This window comes from Chiloscyllium punctatum, chromosome 7, assembly GCF_047496795.1.
Source record: "Chiloscyllium punctatum isolate Juve2018m chromosome 7, sChiPun1.3, whole genome shotgun sequence".
In the NCBI taxonomy this organism is placed as follows: Eukaryota; Metazoa; Chordata; class Chondrichthyes; order Orectolobiformes; family Hemiscylliidae; genus Chiloscyllium; species Chiloscyllium punctatum.
In genome coordinates, this window is record NC_092745.1 from 113,872,935 (window position 1) to 113,894,589 (window position 21,655).

The following is a 21,655-nucleotide window of genomic DNA, read 5'->3' on the forward strand; positions in this document are numbered from 1 at the left end:
CTCAACAAACGCTTTTTCTCCAGCTTATCGGACATCAGCTGACACAATAGCCACACAAGGAAGGAAGGAAATTCTGATTTATAACGGAGTGCATGTCTCTGTTGGACCACACAGAACACTCTGTAGGAAATGGGCCATCTGATATACGTGACCAAAAACAGTTTCTAATACAACCTTCAAATGTTCCTCCTTCCTCTGCCATGCTAACTCGGTCAAGACTGCAGCAAACACACTCCAGCTGAGTGATAAACCACGTACCACACAATGGTGTCTGGTGTTAACCCACAGAACCAGGCATGAAGGCAGCTGAGCACATTTTGTGAGGCACCTGCACTTCTCCTGAAGGTTAGCACAGCACAGCAAGTCCAAGCAGATACATGCAGAGGGATTTTTAGTGGATAAATATTTCAAAACAAAAAGGGAGAAAAACATCTTAAAAGTATTTGGAAAAGAGCCAGAAGAGTGCGATATTAAATGTACACTTTGTGGCTATTGTGTCAGCTGATGTCCGATAAGCTGGAGAAAAAGCGTTTGTTGAGTGTTTGGATTCTTCTCAGGATGAAGAACAGCAGAGGTCCTTTGCAGGTCCAGGGAGAGATGAAGGGCTTATGCCCGAAACGTCGATTCTCCTGCTCCTCGGATGCTGCCTGACCTGCAGTGCTTTTCCAGCTGTACTTTTCGACTCTGATCTCCAGCATCTGCAGTCCTCACTTTCTCCTATTCTGTCAGCTGTGGCTCAGATATGAGCACCCTTGCCACTCAGTCAGAAAGCTGTAGGTACAAGTCCAGGTACTTCAGTATTGATGTGATAGCGAGTGATCTTCAAACAATATGTTGAAAGACTTAAGTTAGTTATCAAGACTTGTGAATTAGATGTGGGTCATGTAATACTGCAGAATTCAATGAATGCTTATTATCTTCCTGGTATCTGTACATATGGACACTGTCATCAGAGGCATGAGTGAGATCGGAGTTAAAGCTAAGCGATTCCAGAGGTACTGTAGCATATACCCTTCACTGTGTCATGCTACAAGTGGATTCAGTAAGATGGAGACAGAGAGTTCTACACCATTAAATCAGGTCATGATACGGTGATGACATTATCTTAAAGATATATCACATAATCTGCTCTAAGGAACATTAATCTAGTGTAGTATCGAGGGAGTGCTGAACTGTCACAAGTGCTTTTTTTTCTGATGAAAAATTAAATGAAAGTTTCTCTATCCCTACTGAGGTGATTATAAAAATATCACTCTGTCCATTGTTCCAGTCAATATTTAGCTCTCAACGAACATCAAACAGGTTATCTGATCATCACTACCTCGCCATTTGTGGGATCTTGCCATGCACAAATTGCCAGCTGCCTTTCCTACATTGCAACAGGATGAGAAATTATTTCATTGGCTGCAAAGCACTTTGAGTCACTTTGAAAAATGCAAGATATGTCTCTTTCATTCTACATTTCTTTCAGAGATTTGGTCTGCCCTCAATGAGCTAAGGTTCCTCCTCAGCTGCTCTTGAACCAGATGGCTTCTTTCCAAAACAATCTGGGGCAAAGGCAACTAACCAAGATCCCTCTGCCATCCTGATGTCTCTGTTTCCACTCAGCAAAACACAGCAAGAACACCACACACTCCAATCACTGACCTGCGCCCCTGTAGTCATAACATTACAATTGGGATCAGTGTCCCTGATTCAGGGAGGGAGCAATTTTTTTTTAACATTCTGTCATGGGTGTCATTGGCAAGGCCAGCATTTATTGCCTATCCCTAAATACCCAGAGGGTAGTTAAGAATCAACCACATTGCTGAGAGTCTGGAGTCACATGTAGGCCAGACCAGGTAAGGACAGCAGTTCCTTCCCTAAAGGACATTATTGATGGGTTTTTCCAACAATCAGCAATGTTTTCATGGTCATCACTAGACTCTTAATTATAGACTTTTACTGAATTCAATTTCGCCATCTGGGAGTTGAACTCAGGTGACCCTTCCTCAGAAGATCTCCAGGTCACCAGACCCGAAACGGTAACACTGATTTCTCTTCACAGATGCTGCCAGACCTGCTGAGCTTTTCCAGCAACTTCTGTTTTTGTTTCCGATTGATAGCCTCTGCAGTTCTTTCGGTTTTTCCCCAGAATGTTACCTGGGTTCCTGAATTAATAATCTAACGATAATACCACTAGGCCAATGCCTTCCCAATGAAGCATAATGGATGTATGTATATATTTATGCACACACATATATGTTGTGCACATATAACACTGTGTATACATGAGAACAACTATGACGTTCCTTCAGTCAAATTGGCTGCTGTTACTCACTATTAAGACTTGCAAATAAACAGGCATTTAGACATGCTTTTCCAGGAGAGAGCATGAGGGCCCCCAGTAGTCAGCAGGGCCACAGCCTGAGCCCTGGAGTATTTCACTACAGTGGTTTCTTTGCCGCATACAATTTGATCAAAGTGGGTGGTCAATTGTGTGGTTTCAGGACAGTGACCAGAACCTCAGTGTGTCACATCCACCAGGCGCCTCACGTGCCCCTGCCAGAAGATTCTTTCAGCAGGAAGCATTCCGGAAATTCCAGGACTATAAAGGTAGATAAACAGTGGGTGGTATTTGAGAGTCAGTAGAGAGCTGCATTCAATCCCTTCACGCTCTGCGAATTTTAAAAACAAAATTGAATTGTTGATGAAAGAGGTGGCCTAGGCCACAGTGAAGATCCTGTTGTTCAAATTGTGTCTGTAACATCAACAATTCAAATGTGGAAGGCTTCTTTTCCCACTCAGAGAGTCATTAATCTTTGTAATTCTGCACGCCATTGAATGTCGCCATTCAAGAAACAGATAGATCGATCTTTGATCTATACAGAAGTCATGAGCTATGGGGGTTAGGCAAGAAAGTAGGGTTAGGGCCACAATTAAATCAGCCATGATCTTATGATAGATGGAGCAGGCTCAGGGACCAAGTGGTTTACTCCTGCTCCCATTTCTTCAGTCCCCATGCAAAATGTGTATAATAATATATAAGGTTGGCATGCAGGTACAGCAAGTAATTAGGAAAGCTCATAGAACATTAGACACGCAAACAGGAGGTGAACAGAGGGACAGAAACTGTCTATGGGCAATAATTAGTGCGTCTAAATAAGGACTAGGAATCAGCACAGGGCCTGTTCGTTTATTGTATTATACACTGTATTGTTATCATTTATTGGGAGGGGAATTGAAACAAAGGTAGGAGAGGTCATGCTTCAATTATACACACTGGCGAGAACACAACCAGGGTACTGTGTATAGGACTAGTCAGTTTACTTAAGGAAAGATGGAAATGCAAATGTAATTCAGGGAAGTTTTACTGAACTAATTAGGCAAAAAAAGAAAAATTTCTGAAGAGCGGTGACTGGACATGAAACTTTAACGATGTCTCACTCTCCACAGTCACTGCCAGACCTGTTGAGTTTCTCCAGCATTTTCAGTTTTTCTTTAATAAATTAAGACCTGGAATGGACAGGTTGTCTCATCAGGAAAAGTTGAATGTTTATAAGGGTAAGAGGAGATATATTGGAAATGAATAAAATTTTGAGAGGTCTGGACAGGATAAAATGTTTTCTCTTATGAGAGAATCTACATCTAAGGGTCACTGTTTAAAAATCCGGGAATCGTACATTTAGAACCATACTAATGTGAACTTGAGGTTGCAATCAGAAGAGCACTGATCTTATTCAATCAATGGAATAAGATCCTGCTCTCGATAAAAGGTTGTACATTTTATGTTTATATATCAACTAAATTAACCCAGTTAGAAATGGTACAGAGCCAACGCCCCCTCCAGTCAGTACCATTAAGGGTGATGTACACAGAATTACACAATGCGGAAACAAACCATTCCAACCCATCGTACTTGTGTCTGCACCTTGTAAGAAAAATCCCACTTTCCCCATAGCCATGGTATATTCTCCACCACCACCACCCCCGGCTTTTCAGCCAGATATTCCATTTCCTTTTGTAAGTTATTGTTGAGCATTCTTATAAACTCAAAATACTGAATAGCTGGAGAACACAAGTAACAGTTCTAGTCTTACACCAGTACATGGCGATGTGAAAGGTTCACTGACTCTGGGCTGACATCCCTTCAATGTCATCTCTCATTCCAAGCTTTTCCTGCAAATTGTGAAGCCAATCTCCTTTGGAGAGTTTTGTTGTAAAAGAATACTCCCTTCTCATGTATCTCCAGTCATTAGCTGCCTATTGAGACTTTGCTGCTTGCAAATTGGTTGTCACAGATCTTACATTACAACATTGGGCACCAAAAAACAAAAGTACTCAAATTGGATGGAAAGCTCTTGAGATGTCCTTGAGATTATGGAAGTTGCAGGTCTGTCATTCTCTTGACCCAAGTTTATATGAAATCAGTCAAGGTACTAAAAACAAATATCTGCCTTATTTGCTCGAAACAGTCCAAATGACGGGCAAAAATAAAGGAAAACTGCTGAGGAAATTTGGCTTTTTGAAAATTAATTTGAATTTATGATCTTTCTTTATTTGAAAGGTCAGCATATTACTTGGTTTAGTATAAATAACTCTTGTTAATGCTTACATTTAAGTGCCTTTTTTGTTAGTTTATTATCTAAATTAATATTGCAAATGTCATTTTTAAAAAGTTACTTAAGCAAAAAGGGACTTACTGGGGTCTAATCTGATGGACTGTCTCGCTGGGTACCACTGAGGATCTGAAAAAGAAATGCAAAAATTAAGATTGCTCTCTTATTGCAAATGAAATGAGTTTGGGAATAGAATGATTCTAAATTAAGGGGTTTATTTTATCAAGGAGACAGATTACCCAAGCTGCACCCTGAGCTAATGACATTCCTGATGAAAAGTGTATGCTCGAAACGTCAACTCGCCTGCTCCTTGGATGCTGCCTGACCGGCTGTGTTTTACCAGCACCACACTTTATGACCCTGAGTTAATGTCCATTGTTAACTAATAGCTCTCGGTGGTGGGAAACTTCTAGAAACAATTATTTGGGATAGAATTGGTAGTCATGTGGAAATTGATGGAATTAGTAGTCACATGGATTAGGAAGAGTCAGCATAGATTTCTCAAGGGGAAAACATGTTTAATTGACTCACTGGAGATTTTTTTGAAGAGGTAACTGAAAGGCTTGGTGAGGATAATGCCACTGATGCGGTATACAAGGATTGCCAGAAAGTGTTTAATACAGTGCCACACAACAGACTTGTTAAAGGTCAGGTATAAAAGGGACAGTGGCAGAGTGAATACAAAAGTGGTTGAATGACAGGAAACAGAGAATAACAGAGTCATAGAATCATAGAGATGTACAGCATGGAAACAGACCCTTCGGTCCAACCCGTCCATGCCAACCAGAAATTCATATACCCATCCAAATGCCTCTTAAATGCTGCAGTTGTACCAGCCTCCAACACTTCCTCTGGCAGTCCATTCCATACACGTACCAACCTCTGCGTGAAAATGTTGCCCCTTAGGTCTCTTTCTTATCTTTCCCCTCTCACCCTAAACCTATGCCCTCTAGTTCTGGACTCCCCGACCCCGGGGAAAAGACTTTGTCTATTTACCCTGTCCATGCCCCTCATAATTTTGTAAACCTCTATAAGGTCTCCCCTCAGCCTCCGACGCTCCAGGGAAAACAGCCCCAGCCTGTTCAGCCTCTCCCTGTAGCTCAGACCCTCCAGCCCTGGCAACAATGGTATTTTTCAGGTGGGAAGAAGAATTGAAGAGGAGTTGCCCAGGGGTCAGTATTGAGACCCTCGCCTTTCCTGACATATATTAATGAGCTGGATCTTGGGGTATAGGGAACAATTTTGCAGATGATGCAGGACTTGAATTAATTGTAAACTATGTGGAGGACAGCGTGGAACTCCAAAAGAAATCGATAAATTGGCGGAGTGGGCAGATTGATGGCAGTTAAGATTAAATGCAGAGAAGTGAGAGGTATGCACTTTGGTAGAAAGAACAATGAACAACAATAAAAAAATAGGGGATACAATTCTAAAGAGGGTGCAGGAGCAGATGGACCTGGGTGTATAGGTGTACAGATGATTAAAGGTGGCAGGACAGGTGGAGAATGTAGCTAATAAAGCATATGACATCCCCAGCTTTATTAACAGGGGCATTGAGTAGAAAAGCAAAAAGGTGGTATTAAACTGTAGACAATACTTGTTAGATCTCAACTGAAGAATTGGATACAGGTTTGGACACCACATTGTAGCAAAGATGTGAATGCATTGGAGAGAATGTGGAAGTAATTTATGAAAAGGAATGAGGAACTGTAGTTCACAGAATCCCTACAACATGAAGACAGGTCATTCAGCCCAACAGATCCACACCAACTCTCTGAAGAGCATCCCACCCAGACCCAGTTCCCTGTAACCCTGCATTTCCCCATGGCTAATGCACCTAAACTGCTCATCACGATTTACTATGGGCAATTTAGCATTGACAATTGTGGACTGTGGGAGGAAACCAGAACACCCTGCAGAAACCCACATCAACCGGGAAACTCCACAAAGACAGTTGCCCAAGGGTGGAATTGAACCCAGGTCCCTGTGTTGTGAGACAGCAGTGCTAACCACTGAGCCACAGACCTGAGGAAGATGGGAATGTCCTGCTTAGAGAGAAGGCAGAGAGGAGATTTGAAAGTGATTTTCAAAATGATGAGCGATCTGGATAGAGTAGATAGGGAGAACGTAATAGGAACAAAAAACAATACGGAATACATTTGAAGTGATTTGCATAAGAAGCAGGAATGATGCAAGGAAAATGTTTTCACTCAGTATGTAGTTAGGGTATGGAATGCAGTGCTGAAAATGTGTTGCTGGAAAAGCGCAGGAGGTCAGGCAGCATCCAAGGAACAGGAGAATCGACGTTTCGGGCATAAGCCCTTCTTCAGGAATGAGGAAAGTGTGTCCAGCAGGCTAAGATAAAAGGTAGGGAGGAGGGACTTGGGGGAGGGGCGTTGGAAATGCGATAGGTGGAAGGAGGTCAAGGTGAGGGTGATAGGCCGGAGTGGGGGTGGGGGCGGAGAGGTCAGGAAGAAGTTTGCAGGTTAGGAAGGCGGTGCTGAGTTCGAGGGATTTGACTGAGACAAGGTGGGGGGAGGAGAAATGAGGAAACTGGAGAAATCTGAGTTCATCCCTTGTGGTCGGAGGGTTCCTAGGCGGAAGATGAGGCGCTCTTCCTCCAACCATCGTGTTGCTATGGTCTGGCGATGGAGGAGTCCAAGGACCTGCATGTCCTTGGTGGAGTGGGAGGGGGAGTTGAAGTGTTGGGTTGGTTGGTCCGGGTGTCCCAGAGGTGTTCTCCTATGGAATGCAGTGCCCATAAATTAGATGGAGGCAGGTTCAAGTGATGCATTTGAGAGAGCATTGGATGGTTATTTGGATAGAAATAGTTGTCAGGGATTTGGGGTTGAATCAGGGGAATGGCATAAATAAACAAGGCTCATTTGAAGAGCCAGTGCAAGCACAATGGATTGAATGATTTCTTTCTGCACCACAGGAATTCCGTGATTCTGCTGGACCTACAGGCCATCCTCCAGAAAACAGGATGGAGACTGGATTTCCAGGGAATTGTCCTCCAGAAGACAGGATCGGAACTGGACTTTCAGGGAGTTTGGATGGCTGGTTAACCTCAGCGTGTGAAAGGGGATTGCTGAGTGTGGTGGTGTCAGGTTGGAGAGGTGGGAGGGCCAAGGAGAGGAGTTGGGGAGGGGGGTCCCTCAGGAGGAGGTGTCCCCTCACCAGTAAGCCCTTCAGGGAAAGCTGCCAAGCTAGTCGTTGTCCTTCAGTCTTCGCCTACAAACTGAAAACAGATACAGGATGTGGGATGAGCCCATTCAGTGGCTGCTAATTGCTTAATTAAGGACCTCAATGAGCCTCAGGTAGGCTGGCTGGCTGACCCCTGGGGACAGGTCAGAGGTGAGGAGCAGGTGGCAATAGACAGCCCACTAAATTTTATTTGAACCCCCACCCTCCCTCAAAAGCCTGAGCAAGGAGCTTTAAAAATCGTCACAACTCGTCTGCATTTCCAGTTGGGACACAAATCTTATCAAAACTGTGGTGCAAATGGACACCTGTTAATCCACACTCACTTCTGATTGTCCGGGTTTTCCAGGGCCTGCAACATTTGCATAATCCGGTCAAACATTGAAAGAGGCTCCCATTTGTCTATTTGAGAAAACGAGGAATATCAGGTTCCTTTTGGGATAAAAATGGGGCTTTTCCGAAATTCCAAAAGATGTCTTCCTATAGTTACCCTATAGGGACTAGATGAAATCATACCTGGAGTATAGTGTGTAGTTATGTTGTCCCTATTTAAGAAAGGATATACCTGCCATAGAGGGAGTGAGCAGAGGCTAATTAGGCTGATAGTGGGGATGTCAGGATTGTCCTGTGAGGATAGATTAATTCAACTGGGCCTGTATTCACAAAGAGTGTGATGAGACTATGGCTTTAAGAGGTGTATTTTGTCCTTTTGCTTTGAAGAGAGGTTTTAAGGCAACGGTAACAAGCAGTTTATGCAGAGCCACTGAGTAAACAGTTTGTGAGGCCTTGTTTTAAAAGTTGGAACAGTAGAAACAGCCTGAACAGATATGTTCAACCTCTCACAGAACCTGAACTGTTAGTTTTTCAGTAGCAGTTTCTACTGGGGCCTTGAAGAGGGAGGAGCTGTTTAAATCCCCCTCTCTCAGTTACAGCTAAACGTTGGGGTTCTCTTCCTCTACTGGAATTGCATTTGAGATAATCCGCTTTTTTTTAATTTGCCTTTGTCAAGGGTGTGTTTATGGGTAATACCATATTGGAACAGTTAATTAGTAATAATTACTTTATGTAATATTTTATTAAGCATTTCAATAGAGTTCTAGCTAAGCCAATTCTTCTCTTTTGTTGTGTTTTAACTATAGTGTATGAATAAAGTGTGTTTTGCTTCAAATCCTGTAATTTGACAAATCAAATTGCATCCAGAATGCAATAATTCACGCTTGCCTTTAAAATAAGAAAAAAGTTAGGGTCTGGGCTAACTTGATAATATATTTTGAGGGGGTCTAGTCTGGTCCACAACAAGAAGGGGATCTGATTAAAATGTGTAAAATCCAACAGGGCTGGACAGATGCAGGGAGATGTTCCCCCCTGGATGGGGAGTCTAGAACAAGGGGACACAGTCTCAGATATCAGGTCGGGATGAGTAAGGAATCATTTAGGAATTAGATGAGGAAATATTTCTTCACTCAAAGGATAGTGAAACAGTGGAACTCCCTGCCACAGAAGGTTGGAGAGGCAGATCACTAAATATATTCAAGAAAGAGAAAGCTAGATTTTTAAATTTTAAAGGCATCAAGGGGCATGGGAAGAAAATGGGAATATGGCGTTGAGATAGGGGATCAGCCATAACCATACTGAACAGTGAAGCAAGCTCAAAGGGCTAATGGTATACATATGCTCCTAGTTTCTACATTTCTATGCAAGAGAGCTCTAGATTAGATTTAGATTACTTACAGTGTGGAAACAGGCCCTTCGGCCCAACAAGTCCACACCGACCCGCAACCCACCCAGACCCATTCCCCTACATTTACCCCTGCACCTAACACTACGGGCAATTTAGCATGGCCAATTCACCTAACCTGCACATTTTTGGACTGTGGGAGGAAACCGGAGCACCCGGAGGAAACCCACGCAGACATGGGGAGAATGTGCAAACTCCACAGTCAGTCGCCTAAGGCAGGAAATGAACTAATCTAATTTAATCTAATCTAAAAAAAAAGCTCTAAACACAGATATCCATCTTTCTCCCCACCATATAAAAACACAAGTTTACATCCAATCTACCTCCAATTTGAAGCTGCTATTTCTCCCATACTGCCTTATGTCTATTTGTTTTTTTCTGCTTTCCAGCTATCAGATTTCATCCTCATAATAACTATTATTAAATTTATCCCCGAGGGCAGCTGGTGGAGAGAGGAATAAATAGACTAAAATCCAGGAATTGTCAGCCTGTCCAAAAGGATTTGTAGCTAATGATTTATAACCTCTATGGGAGTTTGCTTCACAAACCACCTCAACTCCACGCAGTAAAGGAAAGAAATCTCTGGACTAAAAATAGTGGCGTAAACTGAATTTTGACAAAGAACAGGAAAGAAAATAAAGCAAATGGACAAACTGAACACAAAAATAGCCAAATGAATTCAAAAATACGATAAGGATGCTGTCATTGGGATTTCCACAAAGTTTCCTCAGATGTTTTTACTTACATGACTTATGGAACATAGATTTAATTTCTCCAACTGTGGCATTTGGCTCCACCTAAATAAGATGCAAAGAAAATGCAGTCAGAAGATGCAAACAAACTCGAAGCAGAAAGGGAGTCACATACATTGAAATGCAAATTTCAAGACAAAAAGAAGTCTTAAATTATGCTGAACCAAGGACATAGCTATTCATTACTATGACATTCAGATGCTAAAGAACACAGTGACGGTCAGAATAAATTCCACTGCCCTGCAACAAAAGCAGAATTTTTTTCCAAGAGCCTTCAATCCTGGCTTCAGCCTTTGTGACCTAGTTAAAAGTACACCAACAAAGTCACTTCAAAACGCCCTCCAAATTAATTAGTCACTTGAAATGGTGTAAAAATAGACAGAAGGTTGGAACACCTTCCCACTCAGTACAAAGGCTGGGGCACCTCTGTACTCAGTGAGCACTATGAGAGGAGCCATGGATCTAAAGCAAACCACACAAAATATTTACATCTTAAAGAATCAATGGCTATAATTGATGCATGTGGAAAGTAAGGTTTAGATTCTCACCTTGTCGAGGAAGCAGAGCTGTTCCTTGGTCTTGGCATCAAGGATTTCCACCTCAAAGAAAACAAATGATTTTATTTTTTTAGCTGTGGTTGTGGATTCTCGCGCTTGCTGTGTGACGGTGGGTGTGGCTGTTTTCTTCTTTAAACTAGTTGCAGTAAATATAGTTGTTAGGTCTATCGTCTGCATTGGTGCCATTGCTTGTTGCACAGAGAATTCAGCAGGCACCTAGCAGTACAAACGTGAAGAAAGTGGCAAGCACATATGTCCCTGACATTTCCAGACAGTAGCAAGTGCAAAGAGGCATCATGACAGCAGCGTGATAGAACAACCCAACTGATGGGAAGGGGCTTGTAACTTGATACCCCAGAAAGAATACTCTATCAGACATTGAGCAGCTCCCAGTATTTTAATCCAGCTGTTTCACTGCCTGAAAACACATAATTCTATCTAATAGCTTGTAATAGGTACTAAAAAATTAGGACACCAAACAAAAAATGTGATCTGACAAAAACTTTGAATGTCAAATAAGCTTCAGTTCAAAGCACCACATGTGAAAGCAAAGTAATGTAACTGGACCAGCATACCATTCATTTCAAAATATCCCACATTGCGGATGAGTGTGTGCCTGGGTGAATATTGTACATTCTTATTCTTATTGTACATTCAGTGCATTGCCCAAACAAACTAACCCTTTATGTCAGGACTGTTAAGAGTCCCTTCACAAAACTATCACGAATTAGGTTGTAAAGAGGATTGGGATTGAGGACGAGTTGACATCTGTTAAAAATAAAAGAGTATTATATTTGAAATATTTTTTTAAAATTCTAACAGTAACCATTGAAGGAAAATACCTGAAACTTATGTTTACCGTTTTTGAAAGCCATTTTCTAAAGGGAACCTGGTGTGATCCACAGAAACACATGAAATGTGAACTATGTGCAGAAGGAATGCACCCTAGTCCAGCCTGAGAAACAGGCCTAGTGTCAATCCTGTTTTACAACAGTGGTATATTTAGTACACAACAACAACTTGGATTTCAATAGCACCTTCAGAGCAGTAAAAATCCCACGTCACTTCAGAGAAGCATTAACATGCGAAATATGATACCAAAGCAGAAGAGGAGAAAAACCAAAGAAATGTTGATGCTGGAAATCTGAAACACAAACAGAAATTGCTGGAGGAACTCAAGCAGGTCTGGTAGCATCTGTGGAGAGAAAGTAGAGTCAATGTTTCGGGTCCAATTCTTCAGAACTGTTCAGAATGGATTTGAAACGTTAAGTCTATTTTCTCTTCACTGATGCTGCCAGACCTGCTGAGTTTCTCCAGCAATTTCTGCTTTTCTTTTTGAGGACGTATGAAGATAAGTGACCAAGATCTAGATTAAAGAGGTTGGTTTTAAGAAGCATCTCAAAAGGAGGATAGGATGTAGAGAGATTTAGGCAGGGAATTCCAGAGCTGGAAGTCTGTCAGCTGAAGGAATACACTGACAGCTTCTCACCTCCTGGTAAAATCTACTAGAACTTCTAGCATGTTTTAAAAGATGTATCCATAGGAAAACTAAAGTCTTTTTGACTTCGAGCAACAACATAAAGCAGGAGGTGTTGTTTCAATGACATCTCTCCCAATGTTTCATTTCTCCATTCACTTCGATGGAGATGCAAATTAGCAGAAATTGGGTGGCTGAATCTATTTCATTTTGTGACCAAAACCCCTTAAAAAGAAATGTCAGAATAATGTTCACACAAGCAAATCAGTAATAATGGAAGGAAGTACCTTTCTACTTCTGAAGAAGACTCAAAACGCTTCTCTCTCCACAGCTGTTGTCAGACCTGCAGAGTTCCTCCAGCACTTTCTATTTGTAGTTCAGATTTCCAGCATCCACAGCACTTTGCTTTTATTTTTAGTCCATGTTACTGGTTTGTAAAGTGTCATTTTGATGTCCAGCACCTTCCCAGCTGGTGGATTTTCTGCTAGCTATTATTTTCACACCTGTGTAGTTTATGCAACACTTTAAAGGGCATTAAACCTCAATCGTGGAGTGTGGGCTTGCAATAACCTGTCCGGGTTAGGGTGAAGAGCTCCTGTACCTGAAAGGAATCAGTGAAACTGATGGGAATTTACAACCTCCATATCTGTTCCCTGCCTTATCCGTTGCCAACTAGAAAGCCGTGTTTACTGAAGTCACAAATCTCGGAGTTGTTAGCACTGGCCTTACCGGAATACCTCAGTGTGTCGTGGAGGGTAGCAAATAGTCTTCAAACCAAGGATAATGACGGTAACCCAGAATGAACAAAGTTATTGAAAACTTATTACTATCTAACAATAAGATAACTTTGCTGCACAGGAACAAAGTAAATGCTCTGATCCAGGTATGACTTGTATCACACAGGCACAAATGTATTGCAGCACTTCATAACCATGAATAGGTTGTATAAATTAATGAAACATGGTCTGTTCCCCTAAGAGAAAATTGAGACAAGTAGTGTCAGAGATGTCCAAAACACAAGGAGTGCGGAGTAGAATGGAAGAAACAGTTTCATGGGTCGAGAGCCAAACAGCACCGAGTTAAGGATTTAATTGATTGGCGAATGAACTAGAGGTGGCCTGACAAGTAACGGCATCTCCGAATCAAGAGAAATATCTTGTCCTCATGATGAACGGTTAGGAATTGCACTGCCTGAGAATGTGACAGAGATTGATTCCATTGTGGTTTTCAAAAGGAAACTAGATGGGGAATTCAAGATGGCAGCGACCCAGTAGGTCTGCCCTGCTGAACTCTGCACCACTTTGTCTGGGTCCTGGTGCAATCACCCTCCCTTATTACCCAATGTGGTAGAAATAGTTATTTTTTTTACCCCTAGGATTGTTCAGTGCTAGTTTAAAATAGTTCGGAAAATGACCAAAGGGAAAGGACATAAGGATCACAGAAAGGAGTGACCCCTCCCCCCCCCCCCCCCCCCCCGCAACAATGAACACACCCATGGTCACAGCATCAGCCTCCATGATCGCCCCAGGGGATTTACCTATGCAACAGAGCCTGATCTCGGAGCTTGTGAAACTCCAAGAGAAGATCGATTCAGCGATGGAGGAAACCCAGGCCAGGCTTGAACCGATCTCGGTCATGCTGCAGAAGCACAGCCCGTCTCAAGCAGCATGTCGGGTAGGTGCAGAAGCAGGCCGCAGCCTCTGAAACCACAGCAGAATCCTTGGCAAGTCTGGTCCAGGCCTTGAAATGGTGGGTTCGGGTCTTGGAGGAGCAGGTCAATGACCTCGAAAATAGATGCTATCGGAAGAACATCTGTCTAGTGGGGTTTCCGGAACAGGAGGAGGAAGGACATCTCATCAGCTTCTTGGAGCAATGGCTCCCGCAGTTTTTGAAGCTGGAAGTCGACTTAGGCCGGGTGTGGGTTGAGCGAACGCACCAGGTCGCAGTGTGCAGGCCCGGATCAGACCAGTGCCCCCGCCCGGTCCTAACGTGACTCCAGCATTATAGAGACAAACAACTTACGCTGGAAGCCTCTAGAGCACTGGGGAAGGGACCACAGGCTCTGATATAAAAAGGATAACGAATTATGCTTTTCCAAGACTTTTCTGCCGTCATGATTAATAAGAGGAAGACCTTTGGTGAGGTAAAAAGGCGGCTGAGAGTCTTGAATATCCAATATTCTGTAAGATATCTGGCAATATTACGTTTCAGCCACAGAGGGTCAGTGTTCAATTTTAACTCACCGGGAAAGGCAAATGACTTCCTGGATGCTTTAAAATAGACTAGCTGGCTTGAATAATATGGACAATGTTTATTTTTTGTGTGTGTGTGTGTGTAGGTGTGAGACACAGTGACAAACACAAGGTGCATGAATCTTTACTCGATTTCCACCACCAGGAAGATAGGAAAACACCCGAGTGACCAGTGACAAGCACTGCCCTTCACATCAAAGGGCAACGTGGTGTGATCAAAACAGTGAAGGGGAGGGTAGGGACTAAATCAAAATAGAGTTGGAGGGAGAAATAATGCACTCCACTCCCTGCGGCGCCCACCTCTCCCTGAACGACTCCAGGGTGTTGGTGGACACCGCGTGCTCCTTCTCCAAGGACACCCAGGCCCTAACGTAACCCCGGAAGAGGGGCAGGCAGTCGGCCCTAACGACCCCCTCCACGGCCCACTGCCTGGACCTGTTGATGGCCAGTTTGGCCAGGCCCAGGAGCAGACCCATGGGGAGGTCTTCGGACCTGCCCTCCCTCTTCCGTACCGGGTGCCGGAAGATCAGGAGCGTGGGACTGAAGTGCAACCAAAAGCAGAGGAGGAGGTTTTTAAGAAAATCAAAAAGGGAGTGCAACCGCCCACACCCAATATATACATGGTCCATGGACACCACAGCGCCACAGAACAAGCAGTCGGGCTGGGAGTCCGTGAACCACCGCAATCTGCGGTTGCAGGGGACTGCTGCGTGCAGCACCCTCCACCCCAGATCCCCGAGAGAAAGGAGGAGGACTCCCACGTAGAGAGCCCTCCACTGGGGATCTCCACCGCCCGGTGGCAAGTGGGCACACCAAGGCGTGTCCGGACGGTGGATGAGGGAGAAGAGGTGGACGGTGTGCAGCAGCAGTCTACACAGGGCCCTTCTTTTCACATCCTTGAACGAGACAAAATTAAAATTCCGGAGGCGGCTCAGGTTGTGGGGCACAGGCTCCCGCGGGAAGTACGGGACCTTGGGCCCAATGTGAAATTCCGTCCGGGCCGGGGTGAGCGCGGACGGGATCCCACCGCACACCTGAGCGTCCTCCAACTGGTGCACTACGTCGGGTCCGAGCACCGCCATTTTAAGGCGTCGGATGGCGGTGGCCACGTACCGGACGTCTACCGCTGCCCTGCTCGCTATGTCCTGCGGCAGCGTCCAGCCCAGGCCCCCGGCACCCAGCACGTCCCCGACCCTGGTCGCCCTCGCCGCCACGGCCCTCCCCTCCGACAGCCACTCGATCCCGCGAGTACGGGGGTGTGGATTCCTGAGCAACGGCTCCCTGACGACAGCCGCTATGGACAATGTTTATTTTGTTTTTCCCTGTAATTTGCCTGGTCTACCTGATTGTCAGGGGGCGTTTTTGTTTAATATATTAGATTAGATTAGATTAGATTAGGTTACTTACAGTGTGGAAACAGGCCCTTCGGCCCAACAAGTCCACACCAACCCGTTGAAGCGCAACCCACCCAGACCCATTCCCCTACATATATGTGGTGGTCATAATTTTTTTTTCTTTTTCTCTCTCTTCTTCCTTCTCTCTCCCCTCCCATCATCCTTTGTTCTTTTTTTCATATCATTTCCTTTTGTTTTTCTCTTCTGGAATGGGATGGGGGGTGGGGAGGGAGAAGAGGTTATATATTTCTGTTCTACGAGTGCCTAGGGTTACAGTATGGAGTGGGTGGGTTGAATGCCCACTTTTAACTTTCTTGTTATAAGATGTGTGTGTTTTTTCTCACTTGTGTTTTCTGGGGCAAGAGCGCGGCTTCACCTAGAAGGAGCCATGGAGGGGTTAATGGGTAGTATTAGCGCCCCCTGTGGGCAAGGGGGAAAGTGTTATATACTGGTATGTTGTTGAAGTAGCTGTGGGGAGTTTTGATCTGGTAGTTTTGGAAGTTGTATTTTTTAGGGGCTTTTTTTAAAACTTTCTCCCTCTCCTTAGTGGTTTATGGAGTAGAGTAGTAGTCTGTTTTCTGTTATTATTGTCATTATATTATGAGGTTGTTATACTATTTTGTAGTGATTTTGTAAAAAAATTAAAATCTTTTTTCTCCATAAAAAATATTTACAAAAAAAAAAGAAAACTAGACAATTATCTGAAGAGAAATCATTTGCAGGATCACAGGGAAATAACAGGAGAGTAGGATGAGCTAGATTGCCTTTACATTATAGCTAGAATGAACAAGATAAGTCAAATGATCTCCCTACCCGCAATAGCTTCATGGTTAGTTATTGTGGTGATACACTTGCACGATACACAGCCTAACTGTAGTCTGTACAACTACAAGTGATAATAATGTTAAGCAGCAGCAACAACGCTCTGAACAAGATACACATGTGTACAGCTTGGAATGTACTGCACAGAATTTGTTCCATATTAAATACTGTGTCCGCAAAAACACGCAATGAATATGATGCAATAAGATAACTGACTATACACAACAATGTTGATAATCAATTTTCAACACAATTTTAACTGTAGCACTATTTACTGCACAGTTTTGGCTGCAATTGTATTACATTGCCACAAACTCAACAGTAACATGCACCCCCAATACACACTGGCACTGGACTCACCAACATGATAATGAGAAACAAAACAAATGCTGGAAAAACTCAGACTCAGAGGACAGAAATAGGGTTAACGTTTTGGATTGAGGGACCTTCTCATCAGAATTGAAGAAAAGTTAAAATGTAAGCATGTTTTCAGACAGTATAAAGTAGTTGGGGGTGACCAGAAGAACTCAAACAAAGGTCTGTGATAGGGTCAGGCGAAGGAGAAATTAAATGTAAAAGATTTTGTGATATAACAGCCAAAGAGAGGGGTAACAGATACAATAAAGAAACCAAAGTCATGTCTAAATGAGGCATGGATGGGTTATACAAAACCATTTGGATATAATCTGAAAATAGTTTTTAAAAATCAAGACTGATCAAGCAAAATAATTTAAAAACGAGGAAATGAAAACACAGAACATGATGGAGACTGGAATCGTAACCTAAAGATTAGATTAGATTACTTTTAGATTAGATTAGATTACTTACAGTGTGGAAACAGGCCCTTCGGCCCAACAAGTCCACACCGCCCCGCCGAAGCGTAACCCACCCATACCCCTACCCCTACATCAACATCTACATCTACCCCTTACCTAACACTACGGGCAATTTAGCATGGCCAATTCACCTGGCCTGCACATCTTTGGAGTGTGGGAGGAAACCGGAGCACCCGGAGGAAACCCACGCAGACACGGGGAGAACGTGCAAACTCCACACAGTCAGTCGCCTGAGGCGGGAATTGAACCCGGGTCTCTGGCGCTGTGAGGCAGCAGTGCTAACCACTGTGCCACCGTGCCGCCCACAAAGTTGTTGAGTTCAGCGTTGAGTAGATAGATGCAAAGTGTTGATCTGAAAGGTAAGGTTCTGTTCCTCAGGAAAAGGTGACCTGAAATGTTGAGGAGGTTATTTTCTGGTCTGTATAAATGTTTGGAAGCAAGAAGGCTATCTAATCAGGCAGTAGGTTGGAATGCGAGTAATTCATCATCTTCCCATCTCCACCAAGGTGAAGTGTAGACACAGAAACCCATGCTCAGGCTTCCCACCAAGCTAAATAATGATCATTTAATAGGTTTGTCTTGCTAGTTATAGTCGACTCAGCTGCAGAGGTGGGGAAGTAAATCTGGGTGGCACGATTGTAGTCTCTCTGGAGGAAGGCAATCCCTCATTCAAGGTAGCCATGATGTGGAGGTGTCCATGTTGGACTGGGGTGGACAATGTTAAAAATCACAACACCAGGTTATAGTCCAACAGGTTTATTTGGAAGTTCAAGCTTTCAAAGCGTTGCTCTGTCATCAGGTAGCTAGTGGGGTAGTATCAAAGGACACAGAATTTATAGTAAAAGGTCAAAGTGTCATGCAATTGACGTGATGTATTGAACAAACCTAGATTGCTGTTAAGTCTTTAATCACTGAGAATGGGTTGCAGGTTTCAATTCATTAAGACGTAAATCCCAGATGTTTTTAAAGTCACATTCCCAAGATAACAAGGTTTTATAAATAAAAACTGATATCTCAGCTCAGACAATGCATTGAAAGCCTGAGGTTAGAGCCTGTCTGTATTCCATCCTTGAGTCAGACTGGTTCTACTTCCAAAATAGGAATTTATAAAATGTCACATGGACTGACAGCCTATAGATTGTGTGTCTTTTGAACAAAATAGAACATATCTGCAAATGCAAATTCACCCCATAGACATATATGTGTATGTCATGCATGTGAGGGAGAGCGAGACATTGTTTGTGTGTGTGTGTGTGTGTGCGCGTGCGCGCGCGCGCATGTGAGAGTGTATACGGGTGTGCGTGGTTGATAGAGTGTGTGCGAGTATGACGGAGTATATGCCTGTGAGATGGTGTGTGTGTGTATCTGTGCACGCACACGCGCACCTGAGAGAGAACATGTGTATGAGAGAGGGTCTGCATGAGTATGTGAGTGTGATTTCATATTAATGAATTTAAACCTGCAACCCATTCTAAGTGATTAAAGACTGAACAGCAATCTAGGATTGTTCAATACAGTGCATCAGTTATATGACACTTTGATATTTTACCATAAATTCTTTGTCCTATGATGCTGCCCCACTAGGTACCTAATGAAAGGGCAGCATTCCAAAAGTTTGTATGTCCAAATAAACCTGTAACCTATAACCGGGTGATTTTTAACTTCAATCAAGATAGTCAGTGCCTGATCAAGTGAGAGCATCAAGAATAGGAGGGGCCTGCTGTGGTCTACTCGCCTCCCCTCTAAATCCTTTACTGTGACCCCCACCTGTGAAAGCTGTCTGACCACTTGATTGAGTTTTTGAAGAAATAACAAAGAGGATTGATGAGTGCAGAGCAGGAGATGTGATCTATGTGGACTTCAGTAAGTCGTTCGACAAGGTTCCCCATGGGAGACTGATTAGCAAGGTTAGATCTCATGGAATACAGGGAGAACTAGCCATTTGGATACAGAACTGGCTCAAAGGTAGAAGACAGAGGGTGGTGGTGGAGGGTTGTTTTTCAGACTGGAGGCCTGTGACCAGTGGAGTGCCACAAGGATCGGTGCTGGGCCCTCTACATTTTGTCATTTACACAAATGATTTGGATGTGAGCATAAGAGGTAGAGTTTACAGATGACACCAAAATTGGAGGTGAGTGGACAGCGAAGGTAGTTACCTCAGATTACAACAGGATCTTGACCAGATGGGCCAATGGGCTGAAACTGTGGCAGATGGAGTTTAATTCAGATAAATGCGAGGTGCTGCATTTTGGGAAAGTAAATCTTAGCAGGACTTTTACACTTAATGGTAAGGTCCTAGGGACTGTTGCTGAACAAAGAGACCTTGGAGTGCACGTTCATAGCTCCTTGAAAGTGGAGTCGCAGGTAGATAGGATAGTGAAGAAGGTATTTGGTATGCTTTCCTTTATTGGTCAGAGTATTGAGTACAGGAGTTGGGAGGTCATGTTGTGGTTGTACAGGACATTGGTTAGGCCATTGTTGGAATATTGTATGCAATTCTGGTCTCCTTCCTATCAGAAAGATGTTGTAAAACTTGAAAGGGTTCAGAAAAGATATACAAAGATGTTGTCAGGGTTGGAGGATTTGAGCTACAGGGAGAGGCTGAACACGCTGGGGTGGTTTTCCCTGGAGCATCGGAGGTTGAGGGGTGACCTTATAGAGGTTTACAAAATCATGAGGGGCATGGATAGGATGAATAGACAAAGTTTTTTTCCCTGGGGTCGGGTCCAGAACTAGAGAGCATAGGTTTAGGGTGAGAGGGGAAAGATATAAAAGACACCTAAGGGGCAACGTTTTCACATAGAGAGTGGTATGAGTATGGAATGAACTGCCAGAGGAAGTGGTGGAGGCTGGTACGATTGCAACATTTAAAAGGCATTTAGATGAGTACATGAATAGGAAGGGTTTAGAGGGATATGGGCCGGGTGCTGGCAGGTGGGACTAGATTGGGTTGGGATATCTGGTCAGCATGGATGGGTTGGACCGAAGTGTCTGTTTCCATGCTGTACATCTCCATGACTCTATGATTCTATGACCATGACTTACCTCCCAATCCTGAACATCCTCTCATTGTCATGTCCATATCAGCCACCTTCAGGTACTGGTGAACATGTTAGCTGCTGGCCTCTGATTGGACCAGCATTGCACACCCCCACTCCTTCTATACCTTCTGTGGGAAAAGATCTGCCATCCTGCCAACCAAGCAAAATTGGCCAATGGTACCAAAAATACCCAGAATACCTCAGCAGGGATCAAGCAGGCTGACAAGCCAAACTAAACAGCATTCACAGACAAGGAAATACATTTCAAGCTCCCACTAACAATGTCAGAGCAACACAGCTATCCCAAAGCCCCAAGGCTAGTTTCCCAACCCAGCAATACCAAAGCCACACAAAGAGCAGGTCAGACAGAAAGGCACCAGCAAGAGCACTGCTCCCAGGACAAGACAATGGAAGCACCTCACCACTTCAGAGGAGACACTAACACCTACCTGTGAAGAGGGATGGAACCATCGATACTGTCAGGATGTTGCATTGTGTGAAGGAACAGGACATTCATCCAATAACTGTTTTCCGATTTTAAAAATCACACAACACCAGGTTATAGTCCAACAGGTTTAATTGGAAGCACATTAGCTTTCGGATCGACACTCCTTCATCAAGTGATCAGGACTATAACCTGGTGTTGAGTGATTTTTAACTTTGTACACCCCAGTCCAACACCGGCATCTGCAAATCATGTTTTCCGATTAGCATCCTTGTAACTAGATTACTCTATTTCCAGATACATTGTATTTCCCCCATTTTTAATTAGCCTTAATTGCACAAGATCATTATAAAAATTGGTCTTCACACAGCATTGCCCTGTGGTTTGAAGGGCAGTGCTCGTCACTGGCCACCCGGGTGTTTTTCCTATCTTCCTGGTGGTGGAAATTGAATAAAGATTTGTGCACTTTGTGTCTTTCACTGTGTCTCACACCTGCACACACGCACTATGGGTGCAGGGGATAAAAATAAGCACTACCG

The 21,655-nt window shown here is 43.6% G+C and overlaps 1 protein-coding gene across 9 annotated transcripts in view; it reads right to left on the minus strand.

Moving 5' to 3' along the window:
• The window catches only part of LOC140480058 (very-long-chain enoyl-CoA reductase-like), a 96,140-nt gene that overhangs the window by 24,693 nt on the left and 49,792 nt on the right, over positions 1-21,655 (minus strand). For 4 of the 9 annotated variants that reach the window (XM_072574631.1, XM_072574634.1, XM_072574632.1 and 1 more), the window contains exons 2-4: positions 10,841-10,891; positions 10,286-10,337; positions 4,683-4,727 (exon numbers count right to left, since the gene is read on the minus strand). In XM_072574631.1, the coding sequence (XP_072430732.1) occupies positions 4,683-4,727; positions 10,286-10,337; positions 10,841-10,891 (148 nt within the window). Of the gene's footprint in view, positions 1-4,682; positions 4,728-10,285; positions 10,338-10,531; positions 10,618-10,840; positions 11,174-11,691; positions 11,778-21,655 lie in introns of those variants that run through there. The other 5 variants (XM_072574626.1, XM_072574629.1, XM_072574633.1 and 2 more) reach the window with 5 other exon arrangements.